Source organism: Palaemon carinicauda, chromosome 26 (genome assembly GCF_036898095.1).
Source record: "Palaemon carinicauda isolate YSFRI2023 chromosome 26, ASM3689809v2, whole genome shotgun sequence".
NCBI classification, from domain to species: domain Eukaryota; kingdom Metazoa; phylum Arthropoda; class Malacostraca; order Decapoda; family Palaemonidae; genus Palaemon; species Palaemon carinicauda.
In genome coordinates this window covers 85,205,285-85,223,074 of record NC_090750.1, presented here as the reverse complement: position 1 = coordinate 85,223,074, position 17,790 = coordinate 85,205,285, and the positions used below count along the sequence as shown (strand labels likewise).

Below are 17,790 nucleotides of genomic sequence, written 5' to 3'. Positions count from 1 at the left end.
GAACGAATCTTTAGCAAACTCAAGGTTCAAAGTACCAACATAAATACCACTACACAATATTAATAAACGTCTAGTGGCTTAGCCTACGTTACGAGTTACTTGGCCTCTGCAAGTTGAATCATGATGCAACAATGTGTCAGCCTAAGCAGATCCTACTAAAGGCCTATTGGAAAACTTTAAACCTGGCATTTTAGTTGTAGTAAGGCATGCCCCATTATTATTGATATCACTGAAAGACTGCTCATGTTAGTTTGCTTGTAGCATGAGGAGGGATATGTAGATCTAGACTCATAACCCGGTCTTCTATCTTGGAATCCGATGGTTATAAAGACCATACTGAATATTGGAAAGTGGAAGGTTTCGCAAGAGATGGTTTTGTTCCAAATTGAGATTGTTCCAACACAGAGACTTACCTCGAACTACTTTCTTAGGAGGTACCTGGAATCTCCTCTCAACCGATCAGAGTTTTGTGTAGTCTACCCTACTTCCGTTTTCTGTGGGGACTAACTCAGGCGTAAGGAGAACGTGCCCTGAGGGTAGTCCTGAGCTAGGTCGGCGTTAGCTTGGGTCTCGCTCGTCAGTAAGTTCTCTGGTCGCCCCGACTCGTGTGTCCCACGTGGTTCCCGCGTGGTATCTCTGTGCTTTCCCTTGTGTTCTCGCGTGTACTGTAATGCGTTGTGTACTATCATAACCATTATCAAATGGTTCACTAGAATTACAAGACAAAACATAGGGAGTTAGCTTAGGATTCAGATCAGGCCTGGTTAGGCTAAGAACACTGCTCTAGCAGGAGCAGCTTTAGCCTTCTTGGACTGCATGAAAGTTAATATATCTTTATATTGAGAAAATTGTTTAAGAAAATCTATAAACCAGAGTCTGATACTAGCCTGTACAGTTACATACCATTGCTACCTAGATCCTCTAGCCTAGTCGTCTTTTGGTTCTATCCTGATTTGAAATCTACTTTTCTTGTACATTCAGAGTAGTCCTACTTACAAACTCATTTAGATAATAGCCTAGCATATTTGTTAGCCTGCGCAAATGTTGCTAAAAGTTTAAATTTAAACTGTACTCCTAGCTTTAAAATCGTAATATGACATGCAGCAGCATTAGTGAAGTTACATTACTGTTGCTCATAGGTTTTGCAATAGAAGGGCCTGGACCAAATTGAGAGATCAAAGTTTGTGAAAAAGTATTTTGACTAATATTTAGGATTTCATGGTAAAGAACCACAGATTTCAAGTTCTTTGTTATTGTGCCTCTCCCCATTTCAGTAAGTGCCTATCAACAGCAGAAATAATTGATGCAATCCTTTTCCCTCAAGGAATTTTTTTAATGCTATTCTGAGAAGAACCAAATTCTCAATTAACATTGTCCCCCTCTGTCTTGGATAAATGATTGCTTAGGCTTATTTAGTGCCATTGAAGCATGACTTGTGACTTGACCAACAATCAGAGCCCATGAAGTCTATGCAATATAGATCTTGCCCTTTTCACTTATGGGATTTGACCATGTTATTGAATTAGCAACCATCCTAAGGGCAGAAATATGATAATAGATGTCAGTTCACCTTTACCCAATTGTGTCTCGAAGTTGTAACTTGTAGATACCTAGATTTTTTTCCATAAAGTCAAGAGGTCACAGTGGAACAGTTGTTGGGGGAATTATCATACACTTTTTAATTCAACTTTTTTTTTCTCTTACTGAACATTCCCCAGGGGAATATTTTACCAAGTAGCAATCATGAATGCATCAGAATACCCTGCTAGGGTCTAAGATCCCCTTTGCTGCTCCAGTCTTTTTCCTTTCATATTGTGACCATCAGACTTACTCTTCCATCCTCAGTGACAATTCGGGCATCTAATGATTAGTTGATGGTAACAAAGAAGCAATGGGTTTTTTATGATACAAAAGCATGTTTTTCCCATGCTCTACAAACCCATTAATTGAGAACATTCCTTCCTCTGATCATGCAAAATATTGGATATAACACCCTTTAGTTGATTTAATCATTTTAAAATAAGAGATTGAGACAACCTCAATGTGTAAATAATTTTGGAGGTACTGTAGTGAGTAATAATGAAGTAGGTGCTCAGAAATTCCCTAAAACACTTCAGAAAATATCAAAAAAGAGTTTTTACCTGAGCATGTATGTTGTTGATAAAACTGGATTGTATTGGAAGCAAATTCCAGCTAAATCATACATTCTAGTTTCATAGGTGAGAAATCAATGCCGGACCTTAAAGTAGCAAAATATAGGCTAACTCTGCTACGTGGTGGCAATGATTCTTGGAAGTTGAAGCTGAAACCTTTATTATTGTACACTGAAGGGAACTCCAGAGCCCTGAAAAACATAGCATAAAGCCTTTCTTCCTGTTGTGGGGAAGAGTAACCCCAATATGTGCATTTCAGTTGTATTTCAGGACTGGTTCATCCATCATTTCATCTCAGAGGTACAAAATATTGCCTAGAGAATGGCATCCTATTTAACATTCTTTTGTTGCTGGACAATGCCTTAGATCTCCCCCCTCCATTCATGAATGACTCATCTAAACATGAAGGTCTTTTCTGCAAAACATTAGATAACTTATCCAGTCTACGAACTGGAATAATAGCGGCATTAAAAGAATGTTTGTGTTTCGCTTATCTTCAGGTAGCGATGACAAATACCCCTTTTGGAAAGACTATGATAATTGAAGAGAGTTGGAAAGACTATAATTTTTTCAAAGGGTGTCAAGAGTATCGACTTTGCATGTTGTGAAGGTTAAGTGAAAACACTAGTGGGCCTGTGGAAGAGAATGTGCTCGCTGGTTTTTCACAATTATCATGTGTTTGAAAAGACGGAGGTGGAATTGAAAATGCCTTTAATAACTTGTTAGAAGAAAATGACTTTGTTACTCTGTTTGTAGTCTTAACATGAGCTAACAAATTGAGACCTAATGGAACTGTAAGCTTAAAGAAAAGACAAAGAGAAAGAAGACAAAGTAGAATCTGAAGTGGTTGAAGAACCTACTAAGGAATTTCATACAAAAATAGATAATGGCAAAATTGTTTGCTCTAATTGAAGTGTCTGGTAAAGCTTGAATTATAAGACCTAAACGTTGAGCTGTTTGTGATGCACTCTAATGCTACCATCTTATGTACAAGGAAAAGAAAAAAGCCACCACCCACACATCACTGAATTGATTCTCTAAGAGGGTTGTAAAATATTCATTCTGAACCTTTTCCATCAATATTTGGTGTTACCAGTTCAGTTTCATCCCTGCCTCCATCTTTTATTGCTGATGAACTTAAGTTTACAACATTAAAAATTTCCTGTAAGCCAGCTCTTCTACCAAACTTGATAAGATTTCTTACTACAGGATTTAGGATTAACATTTTCCTTTCGTGTGACTTCTGAATAATTTTCAGAAGGTTGTAAGTTGAATATTTTCTTAATGTTTTATTGAGAACCTATGTTAGTATTGTAGTGTAATCTGTAAGAAACTGCTTAGTTTAGCTTAAAGGCCTGTGCATTGATGATATTTGCTTACGCAGCAACAATGAGTAATAATGGGGAAAAGGACTTTATATGGTTGGTTGTAAAAAGTATGGGAAATAGAATGCAGCGCAGATTATTCCCTTTTTAACATCTGTAAACATTGATAACAAATAGCTGTAGAAATTTGTTATATAATGAATACTGTATATATACAGTATATATATATATATATATATATATATATATATATATATATATATATATATATATATATATATATATAGTGATAAATTTTGCACATTTAACATGGTTTTAATTTTTCAAATAAGCCATACTGTATATATTAATACATTAAAGTCTGGATTCTGTTTAACGACCTCGGATCAGAGCTCCAGGCGAAATCACTCAAAGACTATAGTATCTGACCGGTCGGGTTTCGAACCCTTGTTGTGGCGTGATTGGTAACGTCTCTGCCTGGTGTTTGCCAGACGGGGGTTCGAGTCCTGCTCTGACTCGTTAGTGCCTTTATCGTCTGCAACCTAACCATCCTTGTGAGCTAAGATTTGGGGGGGTTTGGGGGAGTCTATAGGTATATCTGTTGAGTCATCAGCAGCCATTGCCTGGCCCTCCCTGGTCCTAGCTTGGATGGAGAGGGGGCTTGGGCGCTGATCATATAATATACATGGTCAGTCTCTAGGGCAATGTTACTGTCCCTTGATTCTGCCTGCCATTCATGAGTAACCTTTAAACCAGGATACCTGTATGACATTGACTATACCACTATATATATATATATATATATATATATATATATATATATATATATATATATATATATATATATATATATATACATACATACATACATACATACATACATACATACATACACCTATATGCTTAAAATTCACAAGGAAACATTATGCTCATGAGAAAAAAAGGAAAATTAAGATATATGTAGTGAATCCTAACTAGTTTTATCTTACTTCATGTGTTAGACAAAACTAGTCAGGATTCATTTGTTATTTTCATTTCCCGTGTGAGGTATATATATATATATATATATATATATATATATATATATATATATATATATATATATATATATTAACAAGTTGTAATGAATGATTTTATGGTGTAGTGATAATTTATAGAAGTGTCAGTTATGTTATAAATTCAGTTATCTGGCAACCCTTTGACCTGGCAATGTGGATACAAGGGACTTTGCTGTCCTTTATATACATATACTGTACACACATTTAATATATTTATATGTATCTTTTTTTACATCATATAAAATTTTAAAAGAGTAGAAAAATAACAAATAATTTCTAAGGCGGAAAATAAGACTTGCACGATTATTATAGAAAAAAATGTATTTTTTAATTTTGTTTTATGAATTATTAGTGTTTAAGGTTTAAAGAAATAATTTGAGTGTACTTATTTCTTTGAAGAAATTGCTCAGATATGCATATATTGAGAATGTGCTGTCGCTGGCAGCAATTGGCTTAGCGAGGCATGTTCAAAGCTTGAAGTTATTCAAGTTTATCATAGCAGGATTGTGGCATTCATTCTTAGGTTTTTTTTTTTTTTTTTTCAAAACTCAAGTTAACAGTTGATTGCATGGTAGGTATCTCATTTGAGAGAATTTGAATTTTGTGTAATGTAAGAAATGCTTTGCATTCCTTTAGAGCCAATTCTACTAAAGATTTTGTTTTCAACACTTAGTTTTTGGTCAGGTACTTATGATTCATAGTGTTTTTAAGAAGTGTTAGTCCTTTAGTTAGGTTGTTATTCATTTTGTAAATCCTTTTAAGGAATGTTCTATGACATATATTTCACTTGAGGGTAAATTTCAAGTTCTGTAAATATTAATAATATACCAGATATAATCATGCTGTAAATACTGTGTTCCTTATACAGTTATGTACTTTTTTTTTATTAAGTAATTAATTTTTGACAACTTTTGCCCAGGAGCAGCAGAGGGCATTGAAGAATAGTGAAAGTTTGGAAGCCTCTACCAGTTCTTCTACATCCATTGTTCCTGGGAGCATTACAGAAAGAGGAAATAGTGCTGATCCTAGTCCTGTCAATACTCCTCAGGCTTCTCCCCGTCCAGCATTGCCGTCATTAACACCTCCACGTCCTTTAATGATCCCGCAGCGCTCACAGCTCCCTCATGGGTCGCCTACCATCAGGCAATCTCTCGTGCATACACATACAATGGTCAGAGGAGCTGTTAGTCATGTGCAGGGACCAAGTGATCATTATGCACATGCTCCCATGACCCCAAGACCTCAGCTTTCTCCTTTGCCCTCACCAACTAATGATCCTTATGCTCGAGTACCAGGTACTCCAAGACCTCATACATCAGATCCGTATAGTGTAGCACCTGCCACGCCACGCCCAGTACCTAGTGATCCATATGGAATGCCACCACCAACTCCACGGCCAATTGATCCATTTGCATCCCAGGGTGGCCCACCAAGACCAAATACTTCAGATCCCTTTACTTCCAGTCCATCAGAATCCTTTAACCAACCTCCTGCTTCACCATATGTTCAGGCACCTCCTACACCACGTCCACATGACGATGGATATGGCCAGCCACAAACACCTGGTCCACCTTCAGGCCCTATGCACGGAGATCCTGTAAGACAGCAACACTTACGAGAGCTATTACAAAGACAACAAAGTCGACCATGGAATGAGGGGAGCAATGCCCATCAAACCAGTGTTCAGCCACCATTATCATCACCTGAATTGTCTGGAGAATTTCGCCAGCCCCTCCCACCTGTTGTTCAAGGACAAGGGATTCGCATGAGGTCCCCTAGCATTGCACAAGGAAAGCCTGGCATGTCATCTCATCCTGCAGCACCAGGCCAGGGACCCCAAATGGATCCAAGAGTTCGAATGATATTTCAGAGGGGCATGCCCCCTCAACAGCAGACCGTTATTAGCCGCAATACAGTAGTAGATCCATATGCACATTTGGTACAACGTCCTCCTCAGCAGTATCTAACTTCGCCTGGTAACCCAGCTGGTATACGTCCTGGCATTCAAAATGTTGTTAGAGGTCCTCCAGGAACTATAACTGTAAGTCAAGGTGCAGGTTCACCTCACATGTCACAAAGTGGCCCTGTTCCTGGAGTTCCATCCACACACCATCAACAACAACAACAACAACAACCACCGCCGCCACCACCTCCTCATCCACTTGGTCCACCTCATTCTCATCCACCTGTTTCACATTCTCAACTCCTTCAGCAATCTCGCCCACCCCCTCCACAACCCTCACATATGCAACAACCTAGAACAAATTTGCTTCAACAACCCCAATCCCAGGCACCTCAGCCACAGCAGCAGGCCGAATCAGAACTTCCAGAAGCTGTAACACGAGAATTAGAACAACTCGAAGAAGAACAGCAACAGCAACAACATCAGCAGCCTTCAGCTGATACTCAGGGTCAGGGTGCTGTAGGTTCAGGCCCACCACCTGGTTCACAGCATCCAGCCAGCAACCAGGGGGATGATTTAGATGATCTTGCTCCAGGGGATCTTCCTAATATGGAGGATGATTTGTTAGGTAATATACTAATTTGCTTGATATTGTTCATAGTTTAGGATCAAGTGTTATATATTGACTTACAATTTAATGTCAATAAGTGATTTTGTGTTAATAAGTCAAACAGTATACACAGGTATTGGTGGCGACTTCAATGCGCTGTTGGAATTTGCTGATGGTGGAGTAGGGGAAGAAGATGATAAATTACCTTCAAATCTTTTTGATGAGCTTGGAGATGAGGATGATGAAAGGTAAGAATTTTTTTTTATTTTATGTCTGCCTATTTTAGGTAAACAAACATTTAAAGTACTATCAGGACTTGAGAATATTACTCTTGTTACTTTATAACTGGTGCTAAATTTTCTTGAGGATGAAGGTGGAATTGATGTAATGTTAGCTTTAATAAAAAAAAAAATTTCTATTCATCACAAACCCATCACTCATATACTGCCCACATTTGTTGTTGTTGAATGTCCCAGAAACTGCAGTCTTTTGTCTAACAGAGAGTAATCCAAATAATGTTGCACGTGTACCACATTAGTCCTTAGGCGTACAGTAGCTAGCTGCTTCACTTGTTTATGTATAGTGTAAAATTTCCAATCTTCTTTTTCTTCAAGTGCAGGATTCCTTAAGCTTATTAATTATTTATCATTAATTACTCTACATCTTGGTTTTCATTTATGTATTAAAGGGATCAGTATCCTTAAGAAAGGATAATAATTTTTTCTCACAGACTGAAAATTACTAACATGTTGAATTGCAAAAAAAAAATATGCATATTATATTTTTTATTATAAAAAGATTACATTTCCTGTGTGTATGTCATTGTCCGATGCTCCCTAGGAGGTAGAGGTGTCACCTAGGAGGAGGAGCGAGCATATGACTGGATTTGCAAATAGGACCAGGAAGGGTCTTTAAACATCTTAGAGGAGAATATTACTTTGATGCGTTTTGATGTGCTGAAAAAACATTGATAGTCTATAAGAAGGGACCAATTAAGCCATTTCAGGCATACATAAAGGGGTGTAATACTTTTTTTTATTTCCATACAAATCACCCTATTTTCTTTGCTTATACAGTATTATGTGCTCTTATTGCTCATTCTAATGCTTAAGCAGCCAAGTCATAACACTCAATCCTTTAATCTTCATTGTTTTTGGTTGGTTGGTTTTTATAGAATTAGTGAGCTATCCTATATTAATACAGAAACTTCTACTGCTCTTATGTATATCAAAATATTTTTAAAGGAAGTGAAAATATGCTTTATTCATTTCCACCTCAGGGTCTTAACTCTGGAAATTCATAAATCGAAGTTCGTATTTTGGGGGCTTGGTGGCGGGGGGGGGGGGGGGGGGGGGTTGATTCACAGTTTAACATTCACCTCCTATGAATGAACCTCGAGGATCCAGATGGCTGATATCATGTAATGATACAACTCTCCTTCTGTCTGTTAAGATAAAATAGCATTATTTGGAACATTCAAACCATAATAGGGACATGTATATGAAAGATAGGTTTGTATGAAAAAAAAAATTAATTTGGAGAAAAATTTAATTTTTATACAGCAGCAGGTTAAGTAAAGTCATAAAGGTTTCTGGATACCCTAAGTGGATAGTTTTGAAGGTCTTATTTGTTTTAGAAGATATACATGTAGGCAGGACAATCTCCTTAACCATTTTGATGTATACAAAAGAAAAGAATCCCTTTGAGAGTTTCAGATATTATCTTAACTACAAAAATTTGTACTTCCAATACAGCTTTCCATCTTTGGCCAGTTTTGTTCATTTCATTTCAGGAGCATCTTTCACCTTTATCAAGAGCCAGAAAGCAGACCACGAAATTAGGCTTCCATGTTTTTAGTTATTAATGCTTTCATCATAATTAAGAGCTTCATTTTAAAAATAGACTGACTTCTGTAGCAATTTAAGCCAGGAAGGATCTTGTTTATTGATCAAAAGCTTCAGTTGATATTTTATATTTAAATTATTTTTACTTGCAGTTTATGATTGATTTGTTTGGCAGCGTATTATTAATTTGGTTTGCAATGTCTTTATCCATTGTTTTAACATGATGTGTCGCCACATAAAAGTATGAGAAAAGAAAATTATCATCATTATCAAACCCTTGGTAAATTCTGAGCATCTTCATGAAAGATTATTTTCTAACTTTTATCCTTTTTTTCTGTTTATACACAATTCAAAATCATCTTTAAACTTATACCTTTCCTGTTAATTGTTAAGGGAACATTATAATTGGCAATAACGGCTCCAGAAAACTAGAGCAAATTTGCTCTGCGTAAAGAAGTAGGAAAGGAAAATTCATGAAGTATAGTAAACATCTCAAATATTGAATCAGAAGCTTTAGCAAACTGCTAAATATGAGAATTCTTATGAAGATGTTCTATCATGGAAACACCATATTTGGGTATATCCATTAACTATTTCAGTTTAAATAAAGATAATATTAAGAACTTATCATGAATGGCTCCCATCCTTGAACCTTTTAAGGCATATTCCACAAAGAAAGTGGCAAAAAGTTTAGCTTTGCAGAGGTAAACATTGTAATGACATTGTTATTGTCAAAATGTATTCTCAATAGTAAAAATTTACTTTAAATTTTATATAGAAAATATTTAAGTTAATGGAAAGTTACTAAAAAAAAAAAACTTTGGAGCAAAAGCCTCATCAGGGAACCTGTTCTTTTAATTAAAGCAGGTGTTGCGGTTTTGAACGAACTTTAAAGTTTGGTGCACTTGTGTCGCACTAATCTTTGCATTATCCTTTGTTATGGTTTTCTGTTTACTCCTGAGGGGGGTAACACTTTACAGGAAGTCATTAGGCATTAGTTTGGTCAAACTGCGTTGCTTTTTCTACCTTTTACAATTCATTCATCAACTTTGGTATCTTGGCATATAGCTGTCCAATTTCCTCAACTTTTACCCCACTCCAATTTTCATCACCCTCTTGGGGGAAAATACTTTTGGGTGAGCCCTACGAGAGTTTTTCAATTGTGTCCCAGTGATTTTATTGAGCCAATTCATAATCATAATAAAATGGCAATTAATGTTAATATTTATTAGTAATGATGATTAATAAAAGGAAAGACGGAAATAATCCCATTGTTTTTAAATAGTGTTTTATATAAAGTAATGGAAAGCTAGTACAGTATATGCTTGGCTTTGTTAGTATTTAGTCTAACAGTAAATTCTCTACTGAATTAATTACTTTTTCTCCCTTGATGATGGTTTATCAGTCCAGGCACTATTTATAGTAAATAGCCTAATTCCCTTTTATTTTAAGAGAATACTTTTTAATCATGTATAGCTAATTCGGACATTAATTTTAAATAAACCATATAAAATTTCATGCATTTCAACACAGTGCACTTTTAAAACCTAATAATTAATGCTAAATAAATATTAAGGTTTACCAGGTGTAGTTCTTGAAGTTTACAGATTGCAGTATTGTTTTTAGCATTAAACAATTTTTCTATTAACTAATTTCATTCAAATAAAAACTATAACTAGAATTGATGTGGTTTAGTTTTGGACATTATCAACTGTTGATCTTTAGTCTTTAGGTTTGTAAAGTTAAAATTTTAATCATGTTTATAGATTCAGAGGAGTGAAGTTTGCCAGTTAAAGTTTAGAAATGAGCCAATTCCTTATGTTTCCCCATTGTAAGTGAAAATGTTTGATACACAATTTAGTGTAAGCTTCTGGGGGATGATGATGATGACCTTAATATTTTGCAATATTGTAAGCATAAAATTATTTTGTCCTAGGATATACATCTTAAGAAATACTAGTCTCTGAACTAGTGATTCCAGAGTCATATACAACATAGTTGATTTCATGAAAACTTCAAAAGATTGATAATATTAAACAAAAGTTTTAAGAAATTTTCTGTTATATATGTGGGGTTGTGCAAAGTATTTTATTTTGTTTGTTTAGTATTGGAAGTTTTTATACTTTTTCTTGTTTATTTCCTTTTTATTTATGTTGGTTTTCCTTTATTTGTAGCCATTCTTTCAGGCGTAAAAGAGAGAAATCAGGAGATCAAGGGAGTGCACGTGGTTCGTCCAAGGAGCGCATTGGCTTGAGTGGCACCATACCTGTTGGCCCACCTTCTTCAGAATCTATTATGAATTCACATCCTTCAGTGTCTCCCAGTCAGGGCCAACATGCACATCCTATAAATAGATTAGGTTTGGGTACTGGCATGAATGACAGCCCATCTATGCCAACATCGGGGTCAATGAGACATGAGCATCATGGGCTTGAACATGATACTCTGCAAATGCAGCCACATCAAAGACCATCTGTGACCTCCATGATGGATCCACCTGGACCTAGTCATATTGAGTGTTCCACAGTTAATCCTTCATCTGTGGTATCAGTGGGACCATCTTCTGGATCTCCTATTGGACCACCACCGGGTCCGATAATGGGTCCTGTACGCATGCCAATAACATCCTCCCAACAACTGGTACAACCACAGATGGCTCCTCATTTAACTCAAACTGCTCAAAGTAAGAATCAAGTTTATTTTTCTTCTACTACTTAAAAGTATGAAAATTTTTAGATAGAAATAGCGGTATTGTATTAGCTTTGATTAACTGGCTAACCTAAAGTTGTTCTATTCAACTCATAAAAGTCATTTGCATATTGCAAACTATAAATCATATAGACCCCTTTTTCATTCCCTTAATTCCCCAAGACACACAATCTGATGTATTGTAGATAGAAGCAAAATAGCGATGAGCAACTGTTCATGCATGCAGGTTTCAGCCCATCGGTAGATAGTAAGTATCCTTCTTTTTGGTGTACATATTTCCATGGGAGGTCATCCTCCACCTTTGCTTTGGCATTTTGGATAATCCTGATTAGTTTCGATACATTTCCATTCATTCCGGTTAACCCTTCTCAATGCAGTCTAGTTCTTGTTTTTCCTCTTTTTCTAAAATAAATGTATAGGAATACTGTAATGGGTGATTGATTACTTGTATCATGTCACTGACTTTCCATAAGTATTCTGGCTTTAGATTGTATTTTTTTACCTTGTTTTGCACAATAGTCAGTAGTTGAAAATAAGTAACAAGTCTGTTGTAATACCCTTCTTAATGTATTGTTTATTTTTAATAAGTTTTTTGTTTGGCCCAGATTTGTGACATCTGGTTTGCTGCCCATAATTGATATCTGAACTGTGTGGTTTTGTTTCAGCTGTGTAACTGAATGTTCTGTATTTTATATTAATTTTACTATTTGTGTATTAGTGTTGCTGCTTGTAAATTGTTTTGCATGTAATATTTGTATTAAATTCTTATCTTGGGTGTGTTTAAGTCTTCTTCACATTTGGACACTTCCTCACATTTTCACTTAAACTTTGTCACTAATGGCAGTACTGGTCCTTTATAATTCTCCAGAGATAGGATTCAATTCAGCAGCAGAACTCTGGAGAACATTTAATCATCAGTATATCTTCAGCTACCGTTGGGCCTGCAGATCAATTGTTGGAGGAGTTTGGTCTATCCAAGAAGGCAATTTTGGGGAATAGAGATATAACGTCAGTGGTCCTGATTTTTCCCTCTACTGGCAGGGTCTTGTGACTTCTTGAACAGATTTGGGAATTTTGGTTTGAGCCTCTTGTTTTGCTTGCACTAATTTGGGAGTTTTGGTGGATACTATTCTTATATAAAGAATCTATCAATGAATATAGATCTTATGTTGTTCATGCTCTTCCTCCCAGCTATGCTGTGGCAATATTAAGTTACTAGTCTTAATTATAGAATAAGGTTCCTTCAGTCACTTCATGTTGAGATTCCGGGAGTTACAGGTCGTTAAGTGTTGGTCAACAGCTGTTCTTGTGGATGCATGACTTGTACTACTTTGTAAGAAATCCTTTTAGATCTCTGGTGAGGGCATGACCCATTTCCTCTCAGGATGGAGATCCTGTTGGTTTCTCAAGCTCTGGAAGCCCTTCTCTTTCCTTACATTTTTGGCATATTTTAGGGGATCTCACTTTATCCATCAGCAACTGCAAGATTTTGGTTTAAATGTTAACAGGAATCTGAAGGAAGTCATTTCTCTAGGTAGGTAAGGCAAGAGTCCTTAAAATTATGGCAGACTTTAAAATGGCACCGAGAGCCAAAATTTTTCCCTAGGACTTGGAAAATAGCAGTTATAGATGACAATTCCTTAAGTTACCTAAATCAGGAATTAAGGAAGAACAAGCTTTAAGCCTCTGTGTCATCTGGTTGTAGAGATTTTTGTATAGGTAGAAGCCAGCAGAGTTTAGATTACTACTAAGTTCATGCCAAGTTGGTGAGGCATTTCATAGACATTTCAGTAGGAAGAAGTTTGGTAAGTTTTAGTTTCGGAGTGGTCACTGGATTCTGAAGTCTGAGAATCTCTATGGTAGGTGATAAATTTCACATGAAGTTTGAATCACAAGCTCAGCTTAGCTGGATCATGTTACTTGGAAGCTGGACAAAATGCAGTTCAGATGATCTTGATATTTATGCCTTCCCTCCTTTTAACTGATCAGGCAAGTTTTTGCAGAACTCAGAGTTTCCGGTAAGTTTAAGGTGATGTAGATTACTCTTCTTTGGTCTCACTGAGGACCCATGCATCTCTACATTTGGAGGCTTCTGAATGGGTCCTCGAAGGTTTAAGATTTCTGGAGCTCTCTGCTGCTGCCATTATTGTTCTTCAATCATCATCACCTTGTATCAGGCAAAGTGAAGCAGTCTTTTCATTGGTTTGTGGGAGGGACTTCAATCTGCAATCTGCTTTATCCATGGGATTTCAGACTAAATCATCAATATCTGCACCTCCAGAAGTTGGTGTCTGCAATCTAAGACTAAGAACAGCCCTCTGCTAAGTGTTGGAACTGAAAATCAATGAAATGACAGTATCAAGGAACTTCAGGTGACCCTTCCATTATTTATGGGAATGACTTCCCAACTAACAAAATATTACCTCTGGCCAAATCACGGTGAAGATTGACCTCCTCCTAAGTTTTGCATCTGTGAGGCATTATGTGCGAGTCTCAATCACCGTCTGGTAATGTCATACACATCTGAGGGTAGTCTTCAGTGTGACTGAAAAACTCCTTTGATTTCATTGGCAAGACCTAGATAACTGGAATTCAAGATTGTGCCACCGCTCAGTTTGCCATACCACCTTTGATGTCCGACAATATGGATGAGTCCTTGTGTCTTAGGTGCCAAGTTACTTCAACATAGTGAGAAATGGGTCTATCTAACAGTGCTATTTTAAAAGCAGTCAGATAGATTTATCTGTCACTACTTCAGTGACTTGGCACCTAAGAGGCAAGGACTCTTGAACACTTCTTGTTAATGCTTCACTGTAAGAAACTTGTTTTCAATCTCTTTTCTTTGGTAAATCATCACTTTAGCATTTCTGAAGAGGCTGCCAAATAAGAGTGACTTTAGGTGAATAGAGTCCTTTTACCTATGTGAGAAATACTGTGGCTACATCATCTTTAGCACAAGTATGTGATAGTCAAAAATTTTATAATAATTTGGTCTGTTAGTTGTAGCAGGACAAGTCTTACTAGCAGTGCAGGATGTTATGCACTATTCTTCCCATTCATCCTCTGTTGTTCAGTTATCTCTCATCTTCGAGAGATTTAGTATTTCTGGGATTACCAGTATCTACATTTCTCTGAACTTTCTGTTGATCTCAGTCTCTTTTGTGATAAGTCAAAGTAAAAACTGTCTAGTTTGCTCCCTCCCTGGGTATTCAAACAATTATAGTACCCAGTAAGAATACCTTGAATCTTAGTTCTTGACCTTTGTACTTTAGTTCTCCACTTGGTCCATCACACCCCAACTGCTCAACCTTTTTTTGTGTTCAATATGATTTATAAGTTTGATGTGAACTAGATAAGTTCTTGTAACAAAATGGAATTTTTAAATGAGCCCATATGTCATGCAAAGTACTTAACCACCTCATTCTTATTTGGTCATATATTCTTGAAAGAATAAGTTGAAAAGAATAGTTACTATTTACCAATGTGTCAAAGCCTTGCATGTACAGTATAAACAGTTACTCTTAGCTATTTTGCTCCATTTGTCTACAATACAGTAGAATACATGTCTTGAGTCATTTGGAACTCTTAAGGGATTGATGATTATATAGACATTTTATGTTATAGGAAGTTGAATATTCATTTTTAGATTGTATTGGTAATCAGAAACTGAAGTTTATAAAATAGAAATATTTATTGTTCATAAGCAATATTGTGTACCACTGCAAATAAAAAATTAATGTATTATCTCTTAAGTCTTGTTTCTAAATGTCTAGTCATTTTATGAATAGCCCTTGATTGTCGGAGTTTAGGATTTCCAGGTATGGGAAATGGCATAGCTAGAATAGGGGCACCTAGAGGAGTGATGATTCGTCAGCCAGCGCCCCCTCCACCACCATATCCTGGTCATCATCCTCCTCCTCCACCCTACCCCAGATCCCAGGTAAGATTAAATTGGTATGTTTCTGCCTTGACAAGCTTTCTTCGTTGTGGATGGCAGGATGTTGCCTGGTGCAGGGATAGATTTTTTACCATTATTATTCCTGTTTATTAGTATTTGTGACGATTTTCTTAAACATCTTGGGTTTATATTTTGCCTGACTTGTTTTGGATATGGTTGAATAGATTATGGTAATGTGATTATGTAATAGGTATTAATGAGGGAAGTCTTTTTGCCCATTGAGGAATTTGTTTTGAGGACAAACATTTTATTGGTTATTTTTTGGTGGTTTTGCTAATCTATCCTTCATGAAAAGAATGTGACTCAATATTGTAACAGTTGGCATTAACAGCTGCTTTTATCAAGGTTTGTTAGCCGTTTTAATGCTGAGGTGGCCCTTGTGCCCAGATAAGGGCTCTAGGCAATTATGCAGCCCATGGGCTTTCTTTTAGCTTTTAAGTTTAGCGTTCACATCAGTCATTATTGCTATTTCTAGAAATAATGTAAATTAACTCTTCGTAGTTTATGTAGTACAGTATGTATCTCGTTTTACATTATAAGGAATTTGGTAGGCAGAGGAAAACCATAAAGTTAGAGGCAGAGCTCATATACTATACTACCATTAGCCAGATGTCATGGGGATTTTCCTTTAGGTCTTCAAATAGTTACGTATAATTTCTCTATATTGATATGAGTTTTCTTAACATAAAGTATATCTTAAATAGGACTCTATGTTGATACACTGAATAAAGTTTAGCAAAGACCAAGGTAGAAATTTCTTAAATGTGGCTTCGTTATTTCGTCACATAACAGCTGCTTTACTTTATATATTTACATTCTCACAAAAAGGTTATACTGCAAGAATAGTTTTAGGGCAACCAACCAAATTTTGATGGTTTTTCAATTACTTTACTGTACTAGCCACTCTTTTAGAGAATGTTAAGGTTTTGTGGAAGTTTTATGAAAATAGTTGTAAAGAAAATAAAACCAATTGGTTTGTATGTTTAGAATTTAGACTTTTTGTAAATTAGAGATCAGTAATGAGATTACCATAAGTTAATGGAAAGTATATTAATATTTCATTGCAAATGATAGTTCACCTTACAACTGTTCAATACAAGAGGACCACGTCATAGTGAAATACTTTTTATAAGGTTTGTGATGGGTCATTAGTTGTAAAGAGGATTGTTAATAGATTGGGATGAGTTTGGGTGGAGATCAAATAAAAGTTATTCTACACAAATTTATGAATTATTTGAAATAGAGAAAATAGTTTCATTTAATTTTGTCAGGTACACAAAGAGGATAAAGAATGGTTTTGAATCTATTGAGATAATTCATGCAAAGTTGTTGACATAGTCATTGCAACCCAGCTAAAGTAGTTAATGCAAGATTGTTGTTTTAGATGAGGGGTTTTTAGAGCTGATTTCTACTAAATAGAAAGTGTTTTCTTGCACACTGGTTTCCACTTGATTTTGCTGTGGGATATTAGGAAGAATCTTTTATTTATACAATATATGTTAGTCAAGATGTTTCATTAAGCACAGCAGTTAAATTGCCAATTGTTATAGTATGCCTTCGCATATCTTTTTACAAAGAATAAGGATTCTCAATTAGCAATTAGTGGTTACTTGGAAATAAGTTTCATGATATTTTCATGAATGTTGATTTTTGTTTTTTTCAGAAATATGAAAGGCAGATATTTAGTATTGATGGTTAACAATTTCTTTTGAGTGGCTAAATGGTTTGAAGTATAGTACATTATATGAAACATGGAATGATTGCTTGTAAAAACTGTAAGACCTAGATTTTTTCTCCATTAATAATCATTTGGATTTAATGTCGTTAGAACACACATTTGTAGACTACATATTGAAGGTTACAAAGTTGGTAAAGTTTAGTACTCTATATAGACTTATTTAATTCTGGATTATAAATTAAAATTGTTGTTCAAATAAATATAGGTAATTAAAAAGAAATCTCTTCATTGCTTGGTGGATACTCATATGTTTACATAGAATCTGATGAAAAGTGTCAAGATTTTAGCTCTTTTGTGCAGATATATTGGCCAGTACTAACATGCTCGAAACCTTGAGTGTGGTATTGAAGTTTGCATGTTAGTGACCATTACAAAACATGTTTCTTAATGGGCTGATAAAAAAAAAAAGATAGTTACTTAACAGATGAATGAATTTAAGGACAAAGCAGATTATTAGTGTTAGAAAAAAAGCTTAGAAGCTATTCAGTAAAT

At 35.7% G+C, this 17,790-nt stretch overlaps 1 protein-coding gene across 17 annotated transcripts in view; it reads left to right on the top strand.

The window, feature by feature from the left end:
* Positions 1–17,790, top strand: part of LOC137619649 (histone-lysine N-methyltransferase 2C-like) — a 163,718-nt gene that overhangs the window by 100,345 nt on the left and 45,583 nt on the right. For 11 of the 17 annotated variants that reach the window (XM_068349868.1, XM_068349874.1, XM_068349871.1 and 8 more), the window contains 4 exons: positions 5,456–7,067; positions 7,174–7,297; positions 11,068–11,576; positions 15,412–15,542. In XM_068349868.1, coding sequence (XP_068205969.1) covers positions 5,456–7,067; positions 7,174–7,297; positions 11,068–11,576; positions 15,412–15,542 — 2,376 coding nt within the window. The remainder of the gene's footprint in view (positions 1–5,455; positions 7,068–7,173; positions 7,298–11,067; positions 11,577–15,411; positions 15,543–17,790) is intronic. The other 6 variants (XM_068349877.1, XM_068349862.1, XM_068349867.1 and 3 more) reach the window with 6 other exon arrangements.